The sequence below is a fragment of the Agelaius tricolor genome, unplaced genomic scaffold (assembly GCF_023055355.1).
Source record: "Agelaius tricolor isolate 1412-34295 unplaced genomic scaffold, bAgeTri1.0.p SCAF_12, whole genome shotgun sequence".
Classification (NCBI taxonomy): Eukaryota; Metazoa; Chordata; class Aves; order Passeriformes; family Icteridae; genus Agelaius; species Agelaius tricolor.
In genome coordinates, this window is record NW_027269272.1 from 7513364 (window position 1) to 7536944 (window position 23581).

General features: G+C 44.2%; 1 protein-coding gene across 3 annotated transcripts in view; it reads left to right on the forward strand.

Annotated features, from left to right (window-relative positions):
- INPP5D (inositol polyphosphate-5-phosphatase D) overlaps window positions 1–23581 on the forward strand; it is a 56498-nt gene that overhangs the window by 7383 nt on the left and 25534 nt on the right. For 2 of the 3 annotated variants that reach the window (XM_071437400.1, XM_071437399.1), the window contains exon 3: window positions 4846–4909. In XM_071437400.1, coding sequence (XP_071293501.1) covers window positions 4846–4909 — 64 coding nt within the window. Of the gene's footprint in view, window positions 4664–4845; window positions 4910–23581 lie in introns of all 3 variants that reach the window. The other variant, XM_071437401.1, reaches the window with a different exon arrangement.

A 23581-nucleotide genomic window follows, 5' to 3' on the forward strand; every position in this document is an offset into this window, starting at 1 on the left:
CACACTGCTGTCCCTGCTGGGCAGGGGTCTCTCCTGCCTCCTCCCCTGCACACAGGCAAACAGGTGCTGTACTCACTGGGAACGTGCAGCCTTCCTCAGAGCACTGCTGGTTTCACCAGACTGGGCCATGGGGTGGGGAAGGGTTAGGAGCCAGGCTGAATAAACCCATGGTTTATGTACTGCTGTACTGCTCATGCTGCTCTTGCCCCTGATTCTAAAGGAGAGAATGGTCAAAGGCACTGCTGCTGTGCTTTGAGAGAAAATAACCTCTTGAACTTCTGGAGTGTCTTAACAACTTGGGTCAAATATTTATCTTTAGTGACCCCAGTCCCAAGCCTGGGACCTCCCAGGCACTTTTCTTGCTCTGGTTCAGTGTATGTTTGAGCTCCCTGCTTGCACTGTGTTGCATTCAGCAAAAGGCTTGAAATAGTTCCTGGAGCTGTGCATAGGATACCAGCAGAGCAGTGATTCCACCTGCATCATTAATGTGGCTCACGGGGTAAACGTTTCATGTGGGGAATAGGGAGAGAAGTGCTGGCAGCCCTGATCCCCTCATTCTGGGTTAGGTCAGGAACCAGAGAGCAAGGCCTCCTGCCCTGGGTTTGTGAGAGGCAGAGTTTTTTCCTGGAGGCAGGAAAGCAGGAGTGAGAGGAAACTGAAGTCAATAGGTAAAATCTGAGACATTTAACTTTGTCTTACAGAGAGATCAGACAGTTGCTCCTTGCTTAGGAGAGATCAAGAGAGCCCTTGTGGGACCCTATCAGATCTTCTTTGCTGCCATTTTTTGCAGCAGATTGATGCAACTAATTTAATCTTTACCCCATATTACATTACAAACATTGCTAGCAGGTTTCTCATTTTCTGTCTGAAAGTATATTTCTTGTAGTGGTGAAGGTGGTGCTGCTGTTTATAACTCTGAGCTAACTGCTTGTCTCTGAGGTCAGATTCTGCTGACAACACTGTCGGCTGCTGAGTGCCATGGGGCTGGGTGACTGCCCCGTGGGTGTAGGTGTTGGACTGCCAGGGAGTGGTGGCTGGGGAGTGGGTGTCTTCACAGGCACAGAGAGCCTCAGTGCCTGCCTGATAAGGTGCTTGAAACAACACAAGGAAGAGTTTTGTCTTTCTGGAGGGAGCAGAGAAAGAAGGGCAGCTGCAGATGAACAGCCAGTACTAGCAGGAAGGAGGAGAAAAAATCCTGTAACAGGAGCTGAGGGCCTGAGTGGTCAGTCAGGGAACAATTTACTAGAACAGACTGTTGCTTCCATTAAGTGATTTTAGTATTACCCCATTGATTTGACTTGTAACCAGTGTGTACACAAAATATTTTCACCAAGGGATGGTAGGGATTATAGAAAGGGAAGGTGCTGCAGAAAGGCCTACTAACATGCATTTGCATAAGTTTTTCCATTGTAAATGTTTATGCAGCCAGCTTTGAAAGCCTTTTGTGACTTGAGAGACATGGGATCAGGAAACAGAAACAATATAATGACCATGATTTTCTGAACCGGGAGCCAAAGGTTATATTCTTAAATCCATTCTGAGGTAGCTAATATGAATGGCTTGATTAAAGAATTGGGGAGCACCCAGCCTTGCCAGGCAAGAGCAGCTGGATCAGAGGTGCAAAGGGCTGGCATTAATTACAGCCTGGGAAACATCACACAGACTGCTGTCAAACGATCTGACAGAAGCTTTCAGCTTGTGCTGGCTTGCAGTTAGTTTGTGGAGAGGTGGTGAATAAGTCTTTCCCTCTGAACATCATCTCCACAAAGTGGGCACCTTTGCTGAAGCTGAAAACTTCCTCAGAGATGTATCAGTTTCAGCTGTGCTATTGACTGGGAGGTGTTTGAAGTTTGAGTTCTTCAGTTACTTCGTTTAAAAAATAGAGAGGCTGGAGACAAAGAACGGGAGAGTGGGGAATTGAAAGGTTGACTGCAAATTGTTTCCATAAAAGAGAATTATGTTGAAAAGGAGCAGGTGTCAACTCTGTATACATAAGGAAAACGAAAAAACATGAAATTTGCTCTGAAAAAGAAATGTCATATTCTACAAAGCTCTAATATTTACTGGGCAGATCAATCAAGATCCAGCAAAAGCATTTATTATTATAATATAATAGAATGAAATATTGATTTCATTGAAGAGCTGCTTTAGAAAAACAGGGTTTGTATAAATATAGACTAGTGGAGGAGGTATATTTGGAGAGCCTTTTAAGAGTGCCTTGCCTCCTTTTCTGAAACAGAGCAGCAGCATTTAGAGAGTGAAAGGCTGGGAAATGCTCCTCCCCCTGCACAGCTGTCCCCTGTTCTGGTCACACTGCCCCATAAAAGGCAAGAAACAAAGCCCTTTTCCTCCTCCTTTCTCTGTGCCTAAATCATTTGATCTGTCAGTCTATTGACGAGAAACGGGGTCTTTTACTCACCTGGAGGGGAATGCCTGAATCCTGAAATCCAAAAGAGCCTGCTTAGTGTTCCCTGCACCTAAACTGGTACCATTCCTCCAGGGGATCTTCTGTTGGCAGTTCCTCCATGAATGGCTGCAGGACTGACAACACTTCTAGAGGTGACAGTCGAGGACCAGCTGCAGCTTTGGGACCCCTCTAAGAGGACCCTGCCTGCGAGATGTCCTTTCCAATGCCATGCCTCTCTCATGGTGCACTTGGCACATGGCATCAGGCCTAGCACAGCAGCCCTGTTCAGCTCCAGACACTCCCAATATGCACATTATCACCTGTGCATAAAAACATATAGCAAGAGAGGAGTGAGAAAATGCCTGCCTTGTCACACTGTTACCTCCTCTGGTTGGTTAAGAGGACAGGCAGATGACAAGTACTTGGAGGCTGATGTTTTATTTACCCTCCACATGGACAGCCTGAACAATGGCTGAACAATTCTGAACTCAACCCACCTTTTAGGGAGGACCTAGAACGTGGTGGCAAATGGGACCACATAACTTGTCAGTCAGGATGCTGAGGAGAGGAAGCCTAAGGGTAAAAATGGAGTAAGAATCCTGGTCTTCTCCATCCACATGCACTAAATTAGGGGACTGGCAAGCAGGATTCCTCCTTTGATCCTAGGAGTGTTTCTCCCTTCTCCTGTCTTACCCAACTGCCCTTCTTTCATTGTTCTTATACTGATCTTACTGGTCCTCAGCCTAAACCTCTTTACAAACATTATGAGAGCAGCATTGAACTGTCTGTGTGATGGGCCACTTTCTGTGAAGGCCACATGAGAGTCCTCTTGTGAGCAGGAGCCATTGGGTTGCGTCATTTATCAGTTTCATAATCTCCACACACACAAATTGTCTCTGCTGCATGAATAATTCTGCTTAGCTCTATTTGAATATCAGCAGGAGTAAATGGTGTAAGAGAGCTGCACTGACACATAAAAACAAACCCCATGCTCTTCCTTGGCTCATATCCTCACCTGGCACTGATTGGCCCAGTGTTGGTGGAATTAGCAGTGCTGTAGCTGTCCTAGCTGTTGAGGATCATGTCTGTGACTTCCAGCTCTGTACCAGATGTATGAATAAATAGATGCCTGTGAAATGAGCTCTAGAAACAGCTTGAATTCTTCTGCATCCTTTGCATTAATGCTATCAAAAGACACACGTTCATGTGGATACATGTCCTCCAGACATCCTAGAGAAACTCAGCTATGATCTACGAGGAATTTATTTTCATTTCCAATGTCTCTTTGTGACTCCTTGTATAAGGCTGCCTGAAATCCTGGCAGTCTCCTCTCTCCTGTGTGGAATGATTCTGAAAGGCATATGATGAATAGATTCACATCACAACTCTAAGAGAGATTAGGATGTTTATTGATTTGCCTCATCTCCCCAGGTGGGGGGATGACCTCAGCCCACATTTTGTGACAATTCCACAGACAGTGCAGTGTTTCTTTTACAACCAAAGAAGATCTGAGTGTGAATTCTGTTTTTTCTTTTGAGAAGGAAGGGGTTGAATCTGCACCTTTTGGTGGCTCAAAGCGATATTGTATCTTTTAAGTGCTTTGCAGATAACTTAAAAGATTTGAACAATCTTTTGTTGTGAGAAAGGTAAAAATATATTGTCTAGTCAATATTTCTTGGGTGAACCACACAAAGCTCAGCAGCTGCTGAGGGAGGTTAAGCTTACAGTGCTGTTCAGGCTTCCCTTGGGCTCCTGTGCATTGATGTGACCCTCCACTGAACACAAGACTCCTCTATCCCCCCTTAAATAAGAATCTAATTGAATTTAACTGGGACAAAGTATTTGTTGTGGGTGCCCTACAGATGCACATGTACAGTGTGCATCCACACCAGGATGGTGAGATGGGTTTTCATTTAAACTGTTGTCTAGGATTTGTGGATAGAAATGTGCCTGGCAATCAGATGTTGTACTGTGATTTAGCTGAAATATATAATTTGCTTTTTCCAATACAAGTCAATGCTCTAGCCCTTCAGTTTACTCATTTATTGCTGTTTTTGGCCCTTTGTCTTTCGGATTTCTGCTTTTTCATTTCTTCCTGAGACGCCTGCTCTATTGACAGCTAGAGCCACTTGGTGTTTTCTCTCTTTCCGGCCAGAAGAAGAGTGGAATGACTCCCTCTGAGCTAATGCTGATATCACTTTCTGCAGTGACATCTGCAAGCAGATGTTCCTGTTTCAGTGACCAGGAACACCTCAGGTTTGTGTTAGTCCGCAGGCTCCAGGAAAAGAAAGTAAGAAAGAGAAATATTTTAGAACCCTTGTGCATGAAGCAATCTATGTGTTTCAGGATTTTCCAATGTCTTTTCTCACAGGGAGGGATGCCATAGTGAGATTCCCTTCTGGACATGGTCTAACCATATCACCTGTGGTCTGTTCCAGGTACCGGAATTGCGTTTATACATACCGAATTCTGCCCGATAAAGAAAATAAACTAATTGTCCAGGTAAGCCATCTCTGTACTATTTGGTTCCACAAAAATGTATTTGAGAGCTGCTGGTTTTCAAAGTAATTCTAACACCAAGAAAAAAAAAAAAAAAGATATAAGGAATTAAACTAATGTCAGGCCAGTACACTGCTGGTCTCCACTCCACTGCTGTGGAGATTTCAGTCTCCAGTCCAGTCCATAGCTGTGGCCATCGGCACACTCTAACACTCTAACTCTAACACACATACCTTCAATTCAGTGGCACAGCCATGTTTTATGTAACTGAGAAGCTCAACATGTGGAATAACTTCTCCTCTGAAGCCAACCTCTTATCAATACATCATGAATCTTTTCAATCCAAAACTGCAGCACAGTTGCCTACACCCAGAGAATGTAAATTGAGTTCTGGTCTCAGGATCCAGAAAGTACCATGACTGAGGGCAGGAATTTCCGATGTTCTGTTTATTCCTATTTTGATTTAGGAGCCTAAATGAGCCACTTCCCCTTCCGGTGCCACTTCCCCTTCCGGTGCCACCTCTCAGCCTCTTTTTTGTTTTAATATAAATAGTGAAATTTGAGGTGGGGAGGGAGGCATGGTCTCCTACAGCCCCAAGAATTGGGCATGGGTTTACTGGGCAACAGTGGGGGCTGCAGCTGACTCATGCTCTTGGCACAGTCAGTGCTGCATGGGCATTCCCTGCTGTATGGAATGCAAATTCCCAGGCTACCCAGTCTGCCTTGCTATTCAGAGTGGTTCTGCAATAATTCCTTCCCATTTCAGTTGACAACTAGCTTCCCATACTATAAATCAGATTTCTACCAACCTCATGAGCAGCTTATACATCTCTCATGCACCATGTTAATTGTGTATTTCCTCACGTGCTTTGGGGTTATCAGTGTTTTATGAGATCTCCACTAAGAGGCAGCATATCTGAAACTAGAGTAATGAGTTAGTGAGAACAGCTGCGTGCTGGCAGCTTGCTTTCAGCTGTGGGCTCTTGGTAAGAATGGTGGATTGTGTGTCCTGGGTGCACACATCCAGCTTGGCTCTTTGAAGATCTACTTTTGTGTATCTTGGGCTGTTCTCAGGAGCCCCACTCAGATGCAGCTCTGCACAGACACAGCTATATTGCCTCCAAGGCTAACTCCAGGCTCTTGGTGCTGTGCTCCAGAGGACTGTGTGCCCAGGGTCAGCCACTATGGCCCTGTTGGCCTTGACAGCTGGATTCCCCAGAGCCATTGAGATTCTTCTGCCTCACTTGCACTTCTGTTTCTGAGGAGGAACTGGCAGCAGGAGTCTATGCTGGACATGACCTGGGTCTGTAGTGTTACTATGGCATGTCACCAGAGTTCACCCCTCTTCATGGAGCACTGGGTGACACTGTGCAGAGGAACTTGTGCAGGCTTGGCTGGGTGCAAGCCTGGGACCAGCACCCAGCTGGAACCAATATCTTGCCATTCCCCCCTGGCTCCACACACTGTGCTGTAGGCTCTTTGTACTGATACTTGACATTCCTCCATCTTCTGATATATCCCAGCCATTCTGTCCTAAAGAGTGTATTTTGGTGCATTGTGCTGATGTGATGTGGTGGTGCTATGAACCCAGAAGGTGATATGGTGTTTATCTTTGGCAGTATCCAGAGCAGCTGCAGAGATCAGGGTCTCTCTGTGCCAGAGAGCTCACAGATGGAGCCCCACAGGCAGGGGGAGTGTTGGGGACACCTGAGGCCCAGGCAATGGGCACAACTATCTATGTCCCACACCAGCTCTGTGGCATGGCTGCCATGGGACCCTGGCACTGCTAATGGTGTCCTTACTCTTTGCACTGGCAGCAGTATGATGAGGGGAACTTGTGGAACCCTAATTCTGAATAACTTTGTAGTATGAGTTTGGCAGCTGCTTTGTCTTTTGGAAAACAAGCACAGAAATGATCTTATGTTGGGTTTTGCCCTGTGGGAGAGGAAGAAAGGCAGGCCAGAAGGTATCTGCAAAGGCAGCCGCCCACACAGCCCCACACTTTGTCCCTCTGTGCCCTGGGCAAGCTGTGTCCCCTCCTCATCCCTCAGCTGCCCTGCTGGCAGATCCTGTGAGAAATGCTGGACATGCAGCTTGGCCTGGAGCCTGTTCTAGCAGGACACAGATGCCATGAGTGACAGGAGAGTTTGAAACCTGAGCAGAGAGCAATGTACCTGTGTGCAGCTGCTCTCTGGAGAGCACTGGGGCATAGGCTGCTCACAGCACCTGCCAGTGAAGGTCTGTGCAGGGAGTTCTGTGCATTACAACCCAGGAAGGTGTGAGTTGTGCTTCCCAATTTATACTGGATCCATGATTGTTTCTGCGGCGACAAAGGGCCTGTTTTCATGCACAACTCTTGTCTGCAGAGTTGTACATATACAGTGCTTAAAGCACTGCAGCCATGAGAAATCTTTGTTTCCCTGTGCTGTAGCAATGGGCTGGATCAAGGTTTATGAACAAGAAATTTGTGAGATTCTCTTGGGTCCCATGTTGTGGTTGCAAGGGATTTCTCTTGTTCCTGTGTCACAGAATGCAGAGCAACTGTGGTGGAGTACCTTTGCAAGCTGGGTTGCCAGGAGCTGTAGGTTGAATACCAGGGGTAGGCTAAATAGAGTGTGTTGTTAACTCATGTTTTGACGACACGACACCTCCTGCTTTGTGCTGCCTTATTCCAGTTCTGAGGTAGAGGCAAATGAAAGGGGCTGGCTTCTTCCAGCAAGAGAAAGATGCAGGGAGAGTTATAATTAAAGCTCAGAGTAAAAACAGTCCTGTGTTCTTGCTGCTGCTCTTGGTACAGTGTTCCAGCTGGGCCAGGCTTTTTTTTTGGTTGCTTGTGTATTGATTTTTGGATAAAACAAAAACTGCTTCATGTGTCTTAAAAGATCAGATTTTTGAAAAGATTACTTCTTTGCAAGGATGTAAAAGATGTTGACTAGGATGGAATGTGGACATTTTAAAAAATCCCATTAATAAAGGAAAGGGTCTACTAATCCTATGGAACTAGATCAGGTGTTAAATTAATTCAGCAATCAGTAGATGCTTCTCATTTCTTGGTTTATAAAAATTATATAGGAAAGATTCAATACTCAATCTTGAGATAGGCCTGTATTGATTACAAATATGAGCCCTGATTATCAATGTGACTTTTTTTTTTAACCTGCACAGTGCTTCTTCCTAAAAAAAAGGGCTGTCTTCCTGCCCAGATCTGGACTGTTGTCTGTCAGGAATTTTTCTTGATGACAGCAGATTTAGAAGATCTGTCATATCACAGCTACATACACAGCTCATGTGATATGACAGCTCTCCCTCTGCCACTCTGTGGAGTTTTTTCACCCTTAAAGCTGCAAGTTGCATAACTTTTTTTGTTAAGTCTTGGAGAGTACATTTCATTTTTCTGAAGCCTGGTCCCAGCCTAATGGAATGATGGTGTCATTTTTTGCATGGTTAAATTAACTGTTCAAGGACAGGTGGAAGAAGGGGAAGTACACATTTTTGCATACAAAGGTGCACTTTTGCATTCAGGCTGAAGAAAAAAATATTGGCAAATGTCCTTCCAGTGTTTTATGGCATGGATTGTGATCTGCCATTAGGATTCTATATCTGCAGCACTTAGCATGGTAAGGAATTTCTCTTGCCTGCCATATCATAATCATAGTGTTGCCAGGATGTTGAAAAAAAGTGTTGTTTCAGATGGAAAAATTGGATCACCCTTTTGAAAAAGTCCAGATAAGCAATTTTGAACTTGACATGGCCGTGGCTGTGCAGTGGCAGCCGGGCTCCTGAGGGCAGCTGGGAGCTGCTCCCTTGGAGTGAGGAGGAGTTTTCCCCTGAGGCACCTGGGTAGATGGTGAGGGTCCTTCCCAGTGAGATCAGGTGTTAACAAGGTCCCAGTCCCACGGCTGCTCTGACGAGCAGGGGCTCACCCACAGTAAGGAGAGCCAGTGAAGGACAGAACTCCACGGTGGCAGCGAATTCTCCCTGCAGCAGCAGCAGCGTCTCCCTTCCAATCCCAACAGTGAGTGAGATGCTGAGATCAGCCCCTCATCCCCCAGCCAAAATCTCGTGGCATTTCTGCACTTCCAAAGAGAAAGCCCCTGAGCTAACAGACTGCAGCGAACTGCACCCTTCCCCTTCCTCCATGGCTACGTCTTTGTCTCTCTTAAGTATCATCTTTATTATCTCTTAGGCAACAAATGGGAGAAAATTCCCTGAAAGACGAAAAAAAAATATGGAAAAATCCTAACCTGATGCATCATCTTTTTTTACATTAATAGGGGGAAAGGGTGTTGAACAAAGACTATGCCTTGCATAGCACATGCTCCAAGGCCCTTCATTTTTTAATAACTCCTCCTTTGCTTTGAGAAAAACTGTTTCACCAACTCCAGAGTTTTGTGGATTACCTTGTTGTGAGAAGGGATCAGGAAAAGCAGCCTTCTTCTCATGCTGTACAAGAGACTGTATTACAGTAAGGAACCCATTAATATTTTTAAAGTTACAGCCTGTTTTTCTTCCCTTTTCATCTCCCTGGGCTGTCCTAGCTGCCCAGCTCTTTGACAGAAAGCAGCAGTGTGTATGCATCTTCCTGCTCCATGGGGAAACATGGGAAATATTCATTTTGCAGTCATAGCACCAGATCATCATTCCTGTGTGCTTGAGCACTTCTTGCATTTGTGCTGAAATCAACTATTTAAAAAAAATTACTTACATTTATACTTGTTACATGTTGTAAAGGGAGGGCCTGACCCTTTTTACTTGTGTTTTCCTAACTTCAGTGAAAATTATAGATACCCTGGCAACACTGTTTTACAGTGAGTGATGGTATGGCTATTTTTTTTTTTCCTTTTTCTGGTAATTTTCTTCTAGTCTGACACGGGGCTTTGTGTAACAGGAAACAAATAGTGCTATGTGAGCCGTTAGAAAGCAGGCCAGCAGCTGTGACTCACGGTGCCAAGTGACACTAAGAGCAGATCACCAGTGTGCTCTGTGACTCCCAGGAGGTAGCGGAAGCCCTAAACACTGTACAGGGCTTTCTGCTGAAACCCTCCCTCCCAATCCACTTCTAGAAGCACATATTTTGGGAGTTATCTTGATTTGTACACTACGTATGGGTTGACTAAATATGCCAGAACAAATGAGATTCTCTCTCCTGGGATGGGCAAGAGGCACAGTGAGAGGGGTGCCTGCCCCATCACTGTCAGCAAGACTGTGCCTGCTCCTGAGCAAGACTAGTTCTGCCTCTGTTTGAGTCCTGCAGGGTGGAGCTGGGGCAGAGGCCCCATCCGGTGTGCAAACCCACTCTGGAGCTGGCTGCTGTCCTGCTAGCAGCATCTGATAAGAGCTGTGAGTTTAGTTCAGTTCCTGCGTTCCTGGTGTCACTGCTGCTGTCACCAACGTCAGAGACACTGTCTGCCTGTGCCATGTGCAGTACCAAGTCCATTGTCAGCCCTTTGCAGAGAGATGCCAAGTTTTCCTTGTTCTCTTTGTTGCTGCGCTGTAATCTCAGTGTGCTGTGCTGCTCTGGCTCATGTGGCCACCAAAAGGTTTTCTGTAACAGGAATTTGTGATTTGCTCTGGACTTTGATAATCAATCTGTATCTGATCAAAACCTTTCTACTGTGAAATTGCTCTGGAGCTGGGTGATAAAACAAAGTAAAGTGCTTCAGGTGAGGCTCAGCCATCCACCACTTGTGGTTTCTGTCACAGTTCTGGGAGGTGTTTGTGCCTGTGCAGCCTCATGGGCTGCAGTGAAGACAGGGCTGGCACAGGTCTGTCCAAAATGCCACTTGCAGGTTGCACAGAGGTTGTCTAAAGAAAAGATGATGATGAGAATGGAACAGATTTCACCTGAGTTATCTGTTACCATGGAAAACTCACTGTGCTTGTGGGACTCTGTTGGACCTGCAGGTCTGAGAGATTAATCAGGGTTAATCACTTTTCTTGGATAGAAAGAAGGGACAAGTGAACAACCAGACAATACTCATAAACAATGTATTGAAGCGTGATTAGGGCAGCACATTTCTAGTATGTGCAAAACCGTAATTTAATTATATTAAACTTCATTTTATTACCAAAAAATATAGATGTTAAAATTTGACTATTTTTCAGTATAATTTAATGTTGATTTTAATCAGTTTGCAAAGCACTTTACATGTAGGACTGAAAATATTTTACAATCAGGGCTTAGCAAAATGCATGTATTTCATGTTTCTGCAAACTATCCAGATCTGTTTATACAAGAAAAATGTTTTTTTCAATTCTTGCATCTGAGGTAGAAATGAACTTAATGCACTACACAGGTTTTGGAAAGCTGAAAGAACCAGCACTTAATAAGAGAGCTAGGTATTTCCTGAAACATGCACATTCCTGCTCCTGAATCTCTCAGTATACAGAATTCTTCATACAAACAAACCATATCCAGCTTTTGTCTAGTTTGAACCCTTCCAGAATGTTTCCAGTTTCCTGAAATATTAAAAAAAATAATTCAGAGAATATGGTTTAAATCAACTTAAAGTGATATTATTTTGTTTTTCAACATTCAGAAAATGTAACCAGGTATTTGGAAGCTAATGCATACCATGAAGTGAAATCCCTTTTCCTTTTATCTGGATGTGCTGTCAGACAAAATCTCCCTGTAATGAGTGAAATGCAAATGAATGTCATCAATTTCTTTTGCTGTTTGCCCTCTAATAATTGTGTTATGTTATAAAGCCTTCACCACATTTAAAGATGAAAATTGCAAATAGTCAATCCTTGCTGAAGGTACAAAGCAGCTTCCAGGAGCTGCAAAATCCTTCCAGACTCAGGAGATAAGGATTAGGGTGGTTATACAGTAAGCAGTTAAACAATTACTGTTTTAGAAGAGTAATTGTTTCACCTGTTATCCTTTGGAAAGGCTTTGACCACCCAAAATCACACACCCAGCAGCTCTCTCCTACCCTGCTGGATCTTCCCCCCACTCTGTTACAAGAGTTTGGGTGTGCAAATAATCGAGTTACAAACATGTATAACCCTGAGATCAGCCCCTGGGATACACCCACCTCAATGTCTCCTAGACTACCAAAAGGAAAATTTTCCTGAAATTTTGGAACACTTATGGCAGATGAGAAAAAGCAACTGAAAACTTATGCAACCAACATTATCAACAAGAAAATACTCTCATTTTGCAGTAATTTGATAGATATTACCTTTAGTGTTGTCACATATAACAGTCACATATCGTTCAATCCATTTGATTGTCTTATCCTTTATATATTTGTTTTTTGACACTGGCCAAATGCCAGGCACCCATGAAAGCCATTCACTCATCCTCTCCTGCTACAGTTGGGCAGAGGAGAGGGGAAAAAAAAATTAACGAAGGGCTCATGAGTTGAGATAAGGACTGGGAGAAAACACTCTAAAGGCAAAACAGGTTCAAATTTAAAGCTGTAAGATAAATTTATTATTAACAGAGTTAGAGGAGGATAATGAGAAGTAAAATAAGCCTATAAAACACTTTTTTTCCCCCTCAGCCCCTCTCTTTTCCCACCGACAGCGCAGGGAGACGGGGCGTGGGGGTTTTGGTCAGTTTGTCACCCAAGATCTTTTTCTGTTCACTCAGGGAGAGGAGTTTTTTCTCTGTTATTCCCTCGGGTCCCTCCCATGGGAGACAGTTCTCCATGAACTTCTCCAGCGTGGCTCCAATCTCAGGAGCCCAGTCCTGCCAAAACTGTTGCAACGTCAGTCCCTCCCACGGACAAACAATCTTTCCTAAACTGTTGTGGCGTGGGTCACCTGTCCATGGGGTGCAGTGCTCAAAGGATAGGCTGCTCTAGCTGGGAAGCAACTAGAAATATTTTATATTTCCAAAGATTTCAGATGAAGCTTCATAACTCAATTTCAGGTATTCAGGAAGAGAACAGATTATTTCCCTCTCAGCTATGTGGTAATGAAATGGTGTGTTCTATTGCTTCTGTGTTTTGAGGGATGATGAGCCACAGAGGAAAGTAATCATTTACAGGCAAGTCTTGAGTTGTTCTCTCAAAGAAAGAGAAATTATTATTTTGTTGGTGCTGTATGAGGCTTTTTGTCCTGATCATTTAAGATAGAAATGAGTCTTGGAAAATACTGATATTAGATTTGTTTACAATGAGTCTTATTACAAGTATCACTGTCACTACAAAATTGTTTCCATGCTCCATACTGACAATGAGATGCCCTTTCTTCTTCAGAGATCTACCTTGATTTGCTGATGAGATGGATCATTGCAGGCTGCATCCCTCTCCATGCAGACATGGAACTCACCCAGCACATCATAAGGGCTCCAGTTAGATCTCATTCAGTCAGTCTGCACTGCACCCGTGGGGAATGGGACCAGTACAACCTACATGGGCTGCAGCATACTGCTGACATAAATGTCAAATATAAAGATACAATCACCTTTGAATATCAACTGAAAGTATTGTCCTGGTTGCACTTGTTTTAGGTAAACAGGGTCTGCTTCACCAATACTGTTCAAATTTGCTTTTTGGTTGTTGAAGTTATTACAGCTTTTAAATTAAATCTAGCATCCTTGAGTTTTCAGATTGCTGCATAAATGCATGCAAGGCTTGATTTCAAATGACAAAATAGTTTAGGGAAATGAAACAGACTTTAGCAAAGATAGCTCAGACTCAGTTGTTTCAGTCCCTCTGAAAGAATGAAGTCACAATGCAGCTTTTGGTTGTTCCCAGACCTTTGCCCAGCTGTCTGACTTCTTATATCTTCAGTTTGTACTTCTGTCAGAGTTTTCAGTCTTGGTTCTCCTCTGAAAGTCTAAACTGGTTGAGGTCTGTTCCATCCCAGGGTTCTGAAGTTGTCCCTCTGCAGTATTTTAAAAGTCAACATAGAGCACAGCTGGGTTTAGCAAACCCTATGGACCAAGGATGGTGAAGCTCCCTGTGGGCTCGGGTTGCTCTCTGTTAGCAGACTGGTAAGCCTGAGTTAAAATTTCCAAGCAACTCTGCATGAAGCCTTTTTCTCCAAAAGTTGATGGGGCTGTAGTGACCTGTGCTGTTTAACAGGCTTAGTGCCAAGTGTTCCTTGTGATCAGCCATGGCAGGAGCCACAGGCAGGCACTGGTTGCTCACAGAGGCCCTGGGTAGCCTTGTCATTGTACATGTGCATGCAAACCCAGAAATCCTGAGTCCAATTTTAGGGGCCAAAGTGTAACAGAAAATGTGCAACATCCACTATTTTTATTCCAGAAGTGCGGTTTAGGGGAGAACATAAAAGGAGAGGGTTTGAAGGGTGTTTTCTTTCTGGTTTTAGTTTTGTGGTTAGTTTTGCTAAAGATGGTGCTCCTTCAGGCTGGGTTCTGTATCTGCTCAGTCAGCAGCTATGGCTCAGGGCTTCTAACTGATTAAGAGTTTGCAGTAACTGAATTAAATAAGGGACAGCCCCTTGAAAGAAAGGACAAGTGGTCGTCCTTAGTGTCTCAAACATGGTAATCAGTTGCTGTAGCTAAAGCCTGAGAAATTCTGCAGACTGAAGACAGGAAATTGTAACTAAGGTTTCTACCCTTACTGTGCATGGCTTAGGGGTTTGAATTATGCAATACCCATAAAACTATGCAGTGCAATGTGGTGCATGCAGCTGCTACCCATGTACCTTCTGCCTGCATTGCTTTGCTTCAGCAGTTTATCTTCAATAAGTATTACCTTTTTAATCTTACATTTTTCCTTTCCCACTGGATAGTTTATGTATATATTTATACATATTTATTATAATTTATGCATATTTAGTGCTTGGTGACAGTTGAAACTGGGATTCATTCAGCCAAGAGGACAACAGGGAAAGCAGAGAGCTGATTATGGATCCTCCACTGTCTGCTGCACAGGTTGGAGAAGATCCCCAGGAGCTCAGTATGACTGCTGTGGGCTGAGGGATCCTGCCCAGCTGTGCATACACAGCCATTGTGGGCACGTCTTCACCTGTTTCAGGGAAAAGTTCTTTCTCCTAGGACTCTGAACACCACACACAGTTGCCTGGGTACATATTTATTGCCTTCTACAGAGGGAAAAGCTGAAGGAAGCTTGGGAACTTCCACAAGAAACAAGTAACCTGCAATAGTTCTCCAGTCCAGGTAAGGTCAGCTGGACTGAGAGCACTGACAGAATCACAACAATGACCTCCACTGAGTGCCTTCAGAAACAATGACCGTGCTACATTTGCTGCCTTGGGTGCCTTGATAGCTCTTGGGGACTCATGTTTTCAAGCTTATCTTGGTAAGCACTAGAGCTAGATACTTTATGAAGAAATTAAAATGGAAATTTTCATTTGACTTCAAGTGTTGAAGCTCTTTGGTGGAAAACCAAAAAGCACAAGGCTTGTGATAAACTCACAAAAGTTCTTAGAAGTAGCATACTCCAAAACTTTTACTTAAATTCCACCTACACACTACAGAAGTGCTAAAAAAAAATGTATCAGATCCTCATGGATCTGAAGTCCTTGCTCATTCATCATCAACTCATCTGACTTGCACCCTGTAGCTAAATTTAATACCAGTCCTTCATGTTCCATCATGAAACTGCACTGTTGTTTGCTTTTTGTTGATGTAAATCTTATTTATTATATCACAGAGAAATGCTGAAAGGGTTGTTTGCTCAGCAGGGTTCTCTTGGTGCTACAAGCTGAATCATTGTATGCTGTATTAGCAAAATCTTTTTGAAGGCCAGGGTTTGAATGGTTTATTTAGTGTGAAGAATGTGAAGAACTATCCCAAGTACATGGTCTTGGTGCTTTCTAAATTGTTTGGTGTTCTTCCTGGCTTCTGTCTAACTATATTAGTTGGATATTTGGCAATTAACATATTTTTATGTGAGCCATGGAGTGGTGGAGCAGAGTGGAATGGGGTCTTTAAGTACTGTTTGATTACATTGGTTTTATGATTTATGTCTTTATCATGTGTGGAGAATGCCAGTTCAAAAGACTTCCACAAATCCTTTACCTTCCAGAGCTTCTAATACATTTTTCTTTAGGATGTAGAAGTTTAGCAAGGAACTTGAGATAAAAATCTGGCAGCCAGTTATACTCTACTGAGAACTCCTTTCAATATTCCTTTCCTCCATCAGACTCTCCTAATTTGCAAATGTCCCAATTCTGCCATGGGAGCTGTGCCTACCTGTGAACATGACTAGTCTTCAGGCTTCCAGAATGAAGCCTGGATGGAATCACACAGAGGAGAACTCTTGCACATCCAGAAGAGATCAACAGTGGCAGATGTGAGAGTCAGGATCTTTTTTAGGATTTAACTGCAACTGGGCTCACATTCCACACACACAGAGCATGTTAAGCATTTGAAATGAAGAATGCATTGTGCTTCTCAAGTCCTTTCCATGACACTGCACATAGGAAAAACTGAGATGGCATTTCCCAAAATTGGAAACCTTCAGCATTCCCATTTTTTCAAATTTTTTATAAGAATGGAATTGTGATGCAGTGTGAGTAATTAATACATAGAGTATTTTAAGTCAGTATCATCCTTAAAGAAATGGAGCTTGTGGTAGTATGTACTGGAATCCTTCAGTTGCACTGCAGGAACAGAGGATTTTGTATAGGATTTTTATTAATTTTATAGGATAGAAAATACAGTAATTAATTTTTTTTCCTTTTTTAACTCGGATATTTTTTTTATGTCTGATTTTCAGCCAGGATCACAAACTAGAAGTAATATATACTTAGCTGTTATTAAATTGTAATTCCTTGTTTCCTTCCATGAATCATCTCTTTCAGAAATTGTGAATCCCTCTTTCCCAGAACTCTATGAATTCCATGATTTTCACCCAAAGTCTTAAAAGTTCACTGTAGCAGAAGTGACATGTATTAACAAACTTGAATATCAGGACCAAACCAAATGTGGAATGAGACAAAAGCCTCCATCATCTCTCACCTTGGAGGAGACAACAACTGTTTGCCTTCCATTCCCTCCAACCTTATTCAAGGTGTATGACTTATAACTGCACTTACACTGTGCTATTCTCCACAAAATTTGTATGATCTTTTTCCAGGTGTGGAAATCCTGTGCCCATGTTCCCTAGATTCCTCCCCTTACCTCTTCTCTCATGCTTAGTTCCCTGGCAGAGGCCCTCTTGCTGAGCTTTATCCAGCAGCAGAACTCTCTTGCCAACCCACAAGAAAAATGAACAATAAAGTTCATTTCTTTATTGACCCTCCAGGTCACAGGAGCCCTCTCTTTCTCAGGCACACACTTGCTTCTCTCCCTCTGTGCTCTTAGGTAGCTCCATTTCTTCCAAGCCCCAGGTGTGGCATTCAAATTAGAGTACATTTCTGGGTAGCTTATATTTTGGAAAGTAGCTGTTTCTCCCAGCTGTGATTCCTGTCTACAATCCCATTTTTCTGAAATGCTCCTGAAACTTCTTAGCACAAGATTCGATTTAAAAATAAGGCAGGTTTGCTAACAAAATGAAAGTGAAACACAGCCAAGTTGCTAAAAAACGCTTTAAAAACAATTTACCAGGAATTCCTTAGCTCTTAGGTTCACTTCTTCAGTGAAATACAAAAAGATTGTCTACATGAGAGCCAAATATACATTTAAAAATGCCACCCAGACTTCCTAGCTAACAGACAGTTTTGAAGACAACTTTTTTTCCAAACCTCAAAACATAATATTTTTTTCAAATCTAAAAGAAGAGAAGAGTTCCTGCCAGCCTTTCTTACAGTAGAATTGACCTGATTTACTGCTTTCATTTAAGCTGGTGGGTATTTGCAAGAATTTTGTAACTTTGAAAACTTATTGTCTGTTACTGAAATGCTGATGTATGTGTTTGAATACCTGTTTTAAGGTACTCTAGTTAGAAAAATTTGGCCTCAAGCAACATAACCAGATGATCAGTTTCCTAGTTCCTCCTTGTGCCTTGGCGCAGGAAAGGAAAACACTTCCTCTTCCTTCTGAGGGCCCCAGACTTCCTGTGCCATCTATTTATACAATTGTTGTAATGAACCCCAAGTTAACCAGTTCCTCTCCTAGTTTAGCATGGGCTTTACATCTTTTTACTTCATGTATTTATAATCCACATGCAACTTCTCTTAAAGTCATGCTCACAGCTGTTTTTCACGAAAACTGTGTTTGGAGTGTCTTTGGCAAGGAGTTCTCTTGGCCAGATGGCATTAGTTGAATACACCAGATACAAAGGAAGACCAGATTATCTGGTCAACAGCCATACAAAAACCTGTTGAAAAGTTCAGGTGGTTGAATTCGGAAAGGGGATCACAAGATTTAACCAAAGGCTAGTGATTAAAGGCATTAGTTGTACCTGTCCTTATGAAATGAACAGCCTAGAAGCCAGTTCAGTATGAAAACAAGAGCAAATTGTAGCTGGTTGTGCTCAGCCATTGTACTGTGAGCATACAGAGGACTGAAGGAAATTGAAAACTGGAAAGACATGCAGAACTGGGGGCAGGCTCTGGGGGACAGGAGACACCAAGACATCCCATGGGAAAGAAGGTTCACAGCTGAAAGGGCTGGAGTCAGAAGTGGAAGGTCTGAAAGTTGTGGTTTGGGATGCTGGTGAAACGGCAGGGATGCTGGTGAAAAGCATGGTCACGTTCAGCCTTAGCCATGCTCTTCAAGGGTTCTGGATCTGGGTAAAGGAAGCTGGGAGATCTGCAGAGGGCTTCCTGTAGTCACAGAGTTTGGAGAGGCAGGAGGCCTTGCAGGTGTCTGAGCCCAGTGTTGCCCTGGTTTTGGGCTGAGGCAGGATCAGACACTTGCTAGCTGGCTGTGAGGAGTGCCTGGGTGCATGGCACTGCTGTCCCTCGGGGCCTTGCAGCACCTCTGATTGCCATCTTCTTTAGAAGAGAATTTAAAACTTGTAAGTCTGCTGTTGTGACATCTCCAGGCTGTCCCTTTGCCAGACCATACAAGTCCCTTTCTTCTGAGCTTTCTGTGTGAAACCCATTTTCAAGCTCTTCAGTCTTTCTTGGAAATTTTCCTTGGGACTTTCTATGGTACTTTATAAGTACCATAGTTTATGGTACTTATAAGTTCCATAAGAATTGGTGCCCCAAGCTGGCCACAGCAGTCCAGCTAAAGCTTTATGGTACTAAGTACAGCAGAAGAATTTCTTCTTGCATGTTGTATGACACTCTCATTAATAGATCTTGGAGAGACTTCTGCTTTGGATGTAGCTTCCCATTATAAAATTGCTGCTCAGTCTCTGATTCACTGTTCTCCAGATTCCTGTGTAGAGCTCTGCTGTTTTGTGGGCTGTTCCCTAAACTGCATACATTCACTAGGTGTTTTCTTTCCATATGTTGTGGCTGCCATCAGCACAAAGCTGAGGTATCAGCGGGGATGATGGAAGAATCCCCACGGAAGGAGAGCCTGCCTTCCACACCTCCCTGGTGTCCCATGAGCCCTGTGAGCACATTTCTGGGGATGTGGTGTGTTGCTATGGAGATGACACTTGCCATCTCCGTTTATAATGACTTGAAACAATTCACTGTGCAATTAAAACAAGATCTCTCCTGTGATAACCCTGAGGAAACAGTTACTTAATAAATGCAGGCAGGGGGACGGGAAGTGGATTTCATTGTTGGCTCTGCTGGGGTGGCTCCAGCTTGCTCTGTGCTGCCCCATCCTGCTTTGGTTTGTTCACAGTGCCCTGTTCTGCCTCTGCTTCCTGTCTCAAAATCCAGAACAAGCTTGTGTAAAGTTTAGGCTGCATTTTGCCTCACCCCTGTCATCCAGTGCAGCTGCCTGGAGAATGTTTATTAATAGTTTACCATCAATCCAGTTTTTGGTAATGTGCTCCACAGCCATCTACAACCTGACTCAATACCCGTACTTCATTATCCACCACCACTTTTCCTTCCCCACCTATAAACCTTTGCTACAAGTTCAAGAGGGAAGAAAGCAGATGTCCTAGCAGATGTCCCAGATTTGGGCTGCTTTCCTTGCTTGCTGGCAGAGACCAGCCCTCGGGGGGGTCATCCAGCAACCTGTGCACTCACAGCAATGTTACTGAACCAGACTTTCCTTGTTCAACTGATGCTGCTCAGGCATCATCCCTGCAGTCCCAGGCAGCGCTGGCTGGAGTCACACCACAGCCTCAGTCATGGTCCTCTTGCTCTGTGGCTGGGAGCAAAATAATGAGCTGTTGGATTTGGAGAGGCTCATGCAGCACAGGCAGTATCTGAGTACCTTGCACTTGTGTGCCAAACAACATGACTATTGTTTGTCATGTAGGCTTTGTTCTCATCCCCTCCCCAAGGGGAGAAGCCAGTGCAACAAAATCTTGCTTTTACTGTTCTTGGTCCCATTTCAAACAATGTACAGTGTTTGCTGTGCTTCTGTGCAGAGGGAGGCAGCACAAAGCAGGGTGCCCTGCTCTCTTGTGGGGAGTGGGGATGTTTGGGGGTATTTGAACTGGGAGGAGCTTGTTTCATAGTGCAGGCAAAAGGCAGAGAGGGCAGCTGGGCATGGCTGTGTGTTGGAGGGGTGCAGCCTTTCCTGTACACTTCCTCTGTTGAGGTCCTTGCAAATAATAACAATTATAATACAAAAGTAAATGAATGAGAATAATCAAATGATTTTGCTTTCAGACTTTCATTATAGCTGAGCTGATGTGTAGCAAGGTGGTGCCACTGCCTTTTGTGGTGTGGGGAAGGATCCTCGAGCACCCCCACCATGAGTGTGTGCTGAGCAGGTTTGAGGCTGCCCATCCTTCCCTCTGTACTTGGCCATGGCTGGTTGGAGCTCCTGACCCTGCTGGTTCCCCATTTTCTTATTTCAGCTCTCACCCTATCTCTGTGCAGCTGCTCGGGCCACATGTTCAGTTCTTTGCTGAATTCTGTCTTAAAATATGAAATGCTGTCCTTTATTTTACTGTGTGCCATGGGGAGCTGGTCCCTTTCCTCCTGACTGGACTTGGAGAAGGTGGGCTGTCAGAGGAGCTGGCACTGCTGGAATGGAGGCTGCTTCTCTTTGGGAATGAGCATCTGGATTCAGATGCACGCAAAGCCCAGCTTCTTGACGTGGCCACAAATTCCACTTATCCTTGAGGGTGGAGAAGGGGGGCTTCACCAAGAAAGGTGGCTGGGTGCAGTGGGCCAAGTTAACAGAGTAGAAGGGGTGTGTGACAGTAGGGCCTCTCTGCTCATGTGTGCACCCAGCCAGGCTGCACGAGACCTAGGGCTGACCATGCCGGGGAATTTGAGCTGGAACATAGACTTTGGAGTGTGCAGTGAGTTAGAGGAAGGAGGCCTGTTGCAAAATACTCCTTCTTCTGCTTACTACAGAGACCAGGATGGTTTCAGAGACTGAACTATCCCTGGCAGCAAAAAGTGCTAATTCAGCCTTTCCTACCACTTCTATCAAGACTCTGTTTGGCCTTAAAAGTGCTGTTCATGGCTGTCTGTCTTCTTGCAGGCACCCTGGGAGAGCAGGAGCTGAGGGGCAGAACAAGGCTGAGAAGACAGTGTTTGGGCACTGAGGGTGGCAGGAATGCTGTGTAGTAACAGGACAGGGGCCTTCAGACACAGTCAGGGGAGATCTGGGGAAGCAGGCAGGTGGGCAAGTAGCAAAGGAAAGTGAAGGAGGAGTTTGGAAAGAGGAGGAGTGGAGTAGGCTGCAGTGATTCCAGAGGTGAGAGAGCACTGACAGCAAAGCTTTTCTCCTACATGGCAAGCCCTGACTCTGTTTGTCCTTGTGTTTTAGGGTCTCTGTGTGTGCTCTTATGGGGCTGGTGCCTTTTCCCAGGTACCCTTTGGCATAGCTTAGGGCAAAGCAGGCCACCCCAAGTCTTGTTCCTCATGAGCTCCAGCCCATCTGCAGGTGGGGGCTGCGGGTGGGCAGAAGGCAGCCCAGGCAGGGTAATCCAGAGGGTGAAGTGTGGGTAACACTGCCATGGGCAGGTCACAGAGGCTGAGTGTGCTGCCACCCCATCACCAGAGCTGCTAATAGTGCCCTCTGGGCTGCTGGGGGGGATGCTGGACAATGAATAATCACAAAAATGGGGACTTCAGAGAAGAAGGTACTGCTTGGAAGATGAACAGAGAAGCATGGAAGACTGGTTGAACTATTCCAGGTCAGTCCCAGTGCGGCACTGTGACTTCAGGACCCTTTCATACAATGGATTAGAGCTGTTTTTTTCTTGATGGTTTTCCCTGATTCCCAGCCTTCACACTTGGCACCAAGAAGCAGAAGAGTCTGGGAGGACCAGACACTATTTGCATTAATTGGTGTAAATAAGTTATTCTGAATGTGCAGAGTCTGTGCTGGTCTAGAAGAGCAAGATTTGGCCTATACTGGGTAGGATCATGAGACGTTTTAACCAATGATTTGTTTCAATGTCTCTGGCCTCACAAAAATATAATCCAGTGTTTGCCCAAGGATTGCCTTCATGCTGAACATGATATTTTCCAGTGTATGAGAATAATAAATCTTGTTAAATGCAGAAACAGTTATGTGAAAGACAGAAAAGGAGGCTTTACAGGCAGAGCTCTCAAAAACATCACCCATGTCTGTTGTGAAAATATGCCTTGTTAAGCCTCTAAAGACATTCAGGTGTAGCTAAAAATGAAAGATATTTTTAATGGCAGGCCTGAGGGCACTGATGACTTCAAATGCAGTTCACTATTGAAAGCACTGTCCCAGTTTCTGGCCTGAGATTTTATTCTTTAGGAAAAGTTAAAAAGAAATCTTGTTAATGCTAGGACTCACTGAAGACATTTTCCTGTGTTCTGCTGTGGTTTTTGCTCACATCTTGCCTGTTTAATTTCTTGGATTTTCTACATTCGCCTTTCAAACAAAAAAGTTCACAGAGAATAAGAAACCAAGCAAAGATGAATGGCAAGTAAATAAGCTTGTTCAAACATGTATTGAAACTTTGTATGTGTTACTTTTTACCGGCAATCATTGCAATCCCAAAATAAATTTAAATGCCCTGCCTGTTAGTCAGAGGCAGAATGTCTGTGTAACACGTTATGTCAAATTGGAGTCACAGCTTTAATTCCTTACTAATTAACCATATTTCCTATGCATAATTTTAGTTTTATGCATGCAAAACAGTGCCAGCCAAGCCTGCCATTGGGGTGATCAGGTCTTCCTTCAGATTGCCCAATTGCGAGCAGTTCCCAGTGTTGATCTTTTAAGTCAAGAACAACAGCCTTGTGGGGATGGAAAACAACTGCTCTCTACCATTCTGCCCCCACTTCTTGATCTTTTATGGCAGATATAGACAGGGTTTGGTTTCTGTGGGAAAACCTTTTGTCCAGAAGGAGCACCGTGCCAGGAAGAGGGTACCCGAAGGAGAAGGATCAGACCTTTGGCTGTATGTTGCTGTAGCCTTGGGATTGGATGGCACTTCAGCACAGTTTGGAAGGTGATGCAGGGTCCTTTCTCTTGGTCAGAAGGTCTTTACTGAGCCATGAGAGACCATGTCTGTCTTTGGTAGGGTCTGTGGTTGAAGCAAGGGGGCAGAGCTGCAGGGATAGCAGCTGTTCCTGCTGGCAGAGTCACTGTGCCAATGTGTGGATATAATTACACTGAAGCTTTGGCTCTGAACACCTCTAAAACCTTATCCCTCTGTTTGGCCTCTGTGGATAACCATTTGCTGAGATTAATGGCCAGGGTGTGCTTGAGACAGGTTTGGTCACAGAATTCAGCTGGCACACACAGTGTCATGCCATGTGTGTTTG